General features: G+C 30.4%; 1 protein-coding gene across 1 annotated transcript; it reads right to left on the minus strand.

Moving 5' to 3' along the window:
• Positions 1-351: 351 nt before the first annotated feature.
• Positions 352-3892, minus strand: LOC135958107 (putative fatty acyl-CoA reductase CG8306). The gene is made up of 8 exons (XM_065508971.1): positions 3838-3892; positions 3547-3674; positions 1902-2302; positions 1731-1840; positions 1279-1661; positions 1028-1218; positions 768-914; positions 352-651 (listed from the first exon to the last, which is right to left on the minus strand). The coding sequence occupies exons 1-8, from the start codon at positions 3887-3889 to the stop codon at positions 510-512; spliced, it is 1554 nt and encodes a 517-aa protein (XP_065365043.1). The 5' UTR covers positions 3890-3892; the 3' UTR covers positions 352-509.
• Between the last annotated feature and the right edge of the window lie 1419 nt (positions 3893-5311).

The raw sequence follows: 5311 nt of genomic DNA on the forward strand, positions 1-5311 counted from the left end.
TCGGCATAGCCGAATATAGCACTCTTACTTGTTTTTTATTCTCATACTACTGTGCGCTGTTTATAAATAGTGGCAGCGATTGCAGTTGTTAGTTAGTTGATCATAGGCGCTGTTAGAATAAACATCAACTTCATCCAGTGTATTCTTGGACATTATAAAGTGAGTAAATTAAGTGTGTGTATTAAAAAATAGTGACTATTTAAAGTGTTGTATAAATTTAAATAAAGAGTTGTTACAACTTTTAAACTACTTAACTGATTTTATTTTCAAACAAAAGAATTAGGTTTATTTAATGGTAATAGACCACCGTTTTTAAAAGGTAAAAACGTAACATTATCTAGAAAACTAGAATTTATATTAATATTTTAATAAATTTATTAGTATGCCTCTTAAATATCTAGCTAAGTATAGAATAATATATAATATTTTATATTATTAAACAAATCTTCTCAAATGTTATATAGTTCTTTAAATATATGTTCAGAATTTTGAGTTTGTGGAGCACAATTTTAATCAATATCACAGTGAACTGTTGTTAAATTTTCACTTCCTAACAGTTTCTCAGAGTAAAAATATCGCAAATAATTCAAAAGTTTCCCGAAAACTAAAAAGGCCACCAGCATTTTAATCACTTTGTATATAACAATTTTGCTGAAATGAAAAAAAAATCATAATTATAAAATGAATCGGGCCACTCAAACAAAAAAATGTCTAATTCTAAGTGGTTATTATTAGTAAATCCAATTTTATATGATTCAACAACTTACGTTTGCAATATTTTCCTGCTTCTTGGCAGAGTTTTTGGATCCTCCTTGAACAAATGTTCTCTTACACTATAAACCATGTGGTGGCAAAATCCGACATTTCTATAAAAATTCTTGCAAGCTGGTAGAATATCCAAATTAAATTCCGTTCTGTAACAAAATATAAAAAATGTTAGAAACAAAGAAAATATTCAGAGGCAGTAATATGAAACATAAATTTTTTGTTTTTGTAACTAAATCAGGCTTAAACATGATATTAATACCCTTTTAAATTGGTTAATATTTCATCTGCGTCCGTCACGCCTGAACTTTCATAAGTGTTAAAAAGAAATGGTTTCATGACTTCCAAAGTATTAAATAATTTGCGATGTGCACTCATGAGCGCTGGTTTACGTCCACTCAATATTAAAGCAAAATCGGCCAAGAGTGAGGGCAGAATATGTTTAAATAGAACCTAAAATAAATATATTCTTTACCATATTCTTTACAAGATATTTAATAATATAATAGTTACCAAAAATAGGTACACAAATCGATTACTTGTGCAGTGTAAACCCGGTATAAGAAAGTTTTTCTCAAAAGCCGCTTCAGCCCAAAAGCCATGATCCTGTACCAGATGAATGTACTGACGAAATGTAAGATCACTATGGGTACACGAAGATGTAATAAACACTGGTATTTTATCGGGTTTATTTTTCTTCTCATAAAAACGAGCCGTTTTGATGGTGTAATAACACAAGGACTTAATGCCAAAGTCCTGCGGCGTCAAGTCGAGTTTAGTATCTTCGCCAATATAAATGGTCTTAAAAATACCGGCGGCCGTTACAGCAAATAAACCCATAGCACCCATTAAAGAAGGAGAAAATCCTGGTTCTGGTTCCTCAATAGCAAATAAAACTGAAAAAGTAAACAATTTCTAATATCAAAACATATTTAAGATCAAATAAATTAAAAATAAAAACTTACCAATAGACGGTCTATAGATTCCCACCGGCAACTTATCTTTGTAGTCATTGACCAAAGACTCCGCCAAGTTTTTGGTAAAGCAATACGTATTGGGGAAACCCACAATTAGCCTAAATCACAAAATTAATAATTTAAATACATAATTTTAAAAGTAAAATCATTTGTCATTACTTTCTGGTAATCACATCTAATTGTTCCTCAGAAATATCGTTTCTCTCTAGCAAATTCAAACAAAATCTCCAATCCATTGGTGAATCATAAAGTTTTTCCTCCACACGTTCCAAGTACGGATTACTATAGAATGTCGACACATGCATAAATACTTTCAGATGTTTTAGGCTTTCTGCGAATCTAAGTGTCTCCAAAGTACCACCAACATTTAGTTTAAGAGCATCTCTTAGGGGTTCATCAAAACGCACAGTGGCAGCACAATGAAAAACTATTGACACATTTTTCAATACCTTTTGATATTCGGGTGTAATGCCCAAAAAGGGTAGTACAGCATCACCAGGTATGGCCACAAGTTTTTTGTCTAATTCATCTGGTTTTTTTAGTTTTAGTTGTCGGAAGACCTTAGGATAAGTAATGAAATTTATACAAATTGATCTATTAGAAATGTACAAGAACTAAACTGAACTAAAACTGAACTAGAACTGAACTAGAACTGAACTAGAACTGAACTAGAACTGAACTAGAACTGAACTAGAACTGAACTAGAACTGAACTAGAACTGAACTAGAACTGAACTAGAACTGAACTAGAACTGAACTAGAACTGAACTAGAACTGAACTAGAACTGAACTAGAACTGAACTAGAACTGAACTAGAACTGAACTAGAACTGAACTAGAACTGAACTAGAACTGAACTAGAACTGAACTAGAACTGAACTAGAACTGAACTAGAACTGAACTAGAACTGAACTAGAACTGAACTAGAACTGAACTAGAACTGAACTAGAACTGAACTAGAACTGAACTAGAACTGAACTAGAACTGAACTAGAACTGAACTAGAACTGAACTAGAACTGAACTAGAACTGAACTAGAACTGAACTAGAACTGAACTAGAACTGAACTAGAACTGAACTAGAACTGAACTAGAACTGAACTAGAACTGAACTAGAACTGAACTAGAACTGAACTAGAACTGAACTAGAACTGAACTAGAACTGAACTAGAACTGAACTAGAACTGAACTAGAACTGAACTAGAACTGAACTAGAACTGAACTAGAACTGAACTAGAACTGAACTAGAACTGAACTAGAACTGAACTAGAACTGAACTAGAACTGAACTAGAACTGAACTAGAACTGAACTAGAACTGAACTAGAACTGAACTAGAACTGAACTAGAACTGAACTAGAACTGAACTAGAACTGAACTAGAACTGAACTAGAACTGAACTAGAACTGAACTAGAACTGAACTAGAACTGAACTAGAACTGAACTAGAACTGAACTAGAACTGAACTAGAACTGAACTAGAACTGAACTAGAACTGAACTAGAACTGAACTAGAACTGAACTAGAACTGAACTAGAACTGAACTAGAACTGAACTAGAACTGAACTAGAACTGAACTAGAACTGAACTAGAACTGAACTAGAACTGAACTAGAACTGAACTAGAACTGAACTAGAACTGAACTAGAACTGAACTAGAACTGAACTAGAACTGAACTAGAACTGAACTAGAACTGAACTAGAACTGAACTAGAACTGAACTAGAACTGAACTAGAACTGAACTAGAACTGAACTAGAACTGAACTAGAACTGAACTAGAACTAAACTAAAACTGAACTAGAACTCCTTACCATTGCTTTTTTGACCTTCTCCAGACGTTCATCAATGGAAACATTTTTCTTTGGACGCAGTAAAACATATATTTTACGCACATTACAGGAACGTAAAAGCTTTTCAATTAAAGCTTTGCCAACAACTCCTGAAATATTGAAAATTTTTTAAGTTTATAAAAAGAGTAAAACTTGAGTAGTTGCATGGTTTATGCTTGTAGGAGTTTTTCTGATAATTTTTTTTATAAATTTTTTACACATTTTTTTATTTTTCTATTTTTTGTTTTGTGGATTTATCTCTTAACTACGCACCTGATCCACCAGTTACAAAAATTTCACTATTTTCATAAAATTCTGTAACCATTTTAAAATTCCAAGTTTTTTTTTATTCCGACGTTCTGGAAAATAATTTGAAGGCTACAACAGTTCGAAAGCAAATAAAACACTAAATGAGTAGTCTATTTTTTTATTACATTAAGTTGAAGTTGAAATTAAATGATTTAAATATTCCAATTTAAAAAAAAATTAAACGTCTAGTTAATTATGCAAACTAGAGACAAACAAGAGCATTGACTTTGAAAACAAAATAAACGAACAAAAATTTTAAATTTTGTTGGTAAGAATCAGCTTTATTCGGAAATGCATTTAAGAGACAACAAAGCACATACAAATTATTAAAATCAGATTCTAAAAATTTAATTATATTCAAAAACAAACTGGGGATTATCACAATTTTAAAGAAAAGTTGGAACATTGAATCTGAAAAGTGTTGTAGTTGCTTACACATTCTCAAATATAATAAAAATATGGCGAAAGTAAGAATAGCCCGGATTATATACTATTTACTAAACTAGAAGTCAATGAACTTAGAAGAAGAAGAAGAATAATACATTAAAAAAATTACGAAATATGCAAAATGTTGATATTATCGTTCTAGACATTACGATATCACCAACTGATCATTTTATATTATTACAAAACTTAAACTGTAACCCTAAAATACAGTAAAGTGACTACACTCTTGGTTACTTAGAGACTCTAAAGTGGCAACTGTTTACACGCTTCAATTGTATCAATTGACTTTACATTGCTCTACTAAGAGCACATCCGTGTCAAATGACCCAAAATATATAAATTGGAGTCAGCCAAGTTATCAGACATTACAACCATAGAATAAATACATAGAACGGAGGTAGAGAGAAATTTTAATGAAATACATTAAACAAAACTACACTCTTTTCACACATAACAAAATACATGGCAAAACATTCTTATGATTTAGGTTTTTGCCTATCTAGTTGTCATCTATGTCTTCAATATTTTGAATTAAAATGTAATTTATAATTATTTATGCTGTTACAAATGTCTGAACAAACATCCTGTTACTTAAGGTAAAAGGCACAATTAAAATATTTCATTAAGAAATGTTAATTTATTTTTGATTTAAAATTTGAACGTCATACTTAAAACATACAAAATAAAATTTCAATAATTAAAATTTTAATTTTTAAAAATTGCTCATGTCTATCTTTGTTCTTTGCTATGTACAAAATATATGTATATGTAAAAATAAACAGCAATAAACACAACAAATAAACCTTAAATCCTGTAAATATTTGTCAATTAGTAAATAATTGTCTGGTGTCTCAATTTTAGTTTTATATTTTTGTTTTATGCATTTGTTCATTTTTATTATGAACACTTGCATTTGATTTGAATTTACCATATGTATGTACATATGTATTTATGTACATATTCATTTATATTGAAATGACATTGTACTTAT

Source organism: Calliphora vicina, chromosome 4, assembly GCF_958450345.1.
Source record: "Calliphora vicina chromosome 4, idCalVici1.1, whole genome shotgun sequence".
NCBI lineage: Eukaryota > Metazoa > Arthropoda > Insecta > Diptera > Calliphoridae > Calliphora > Calliphora vicina.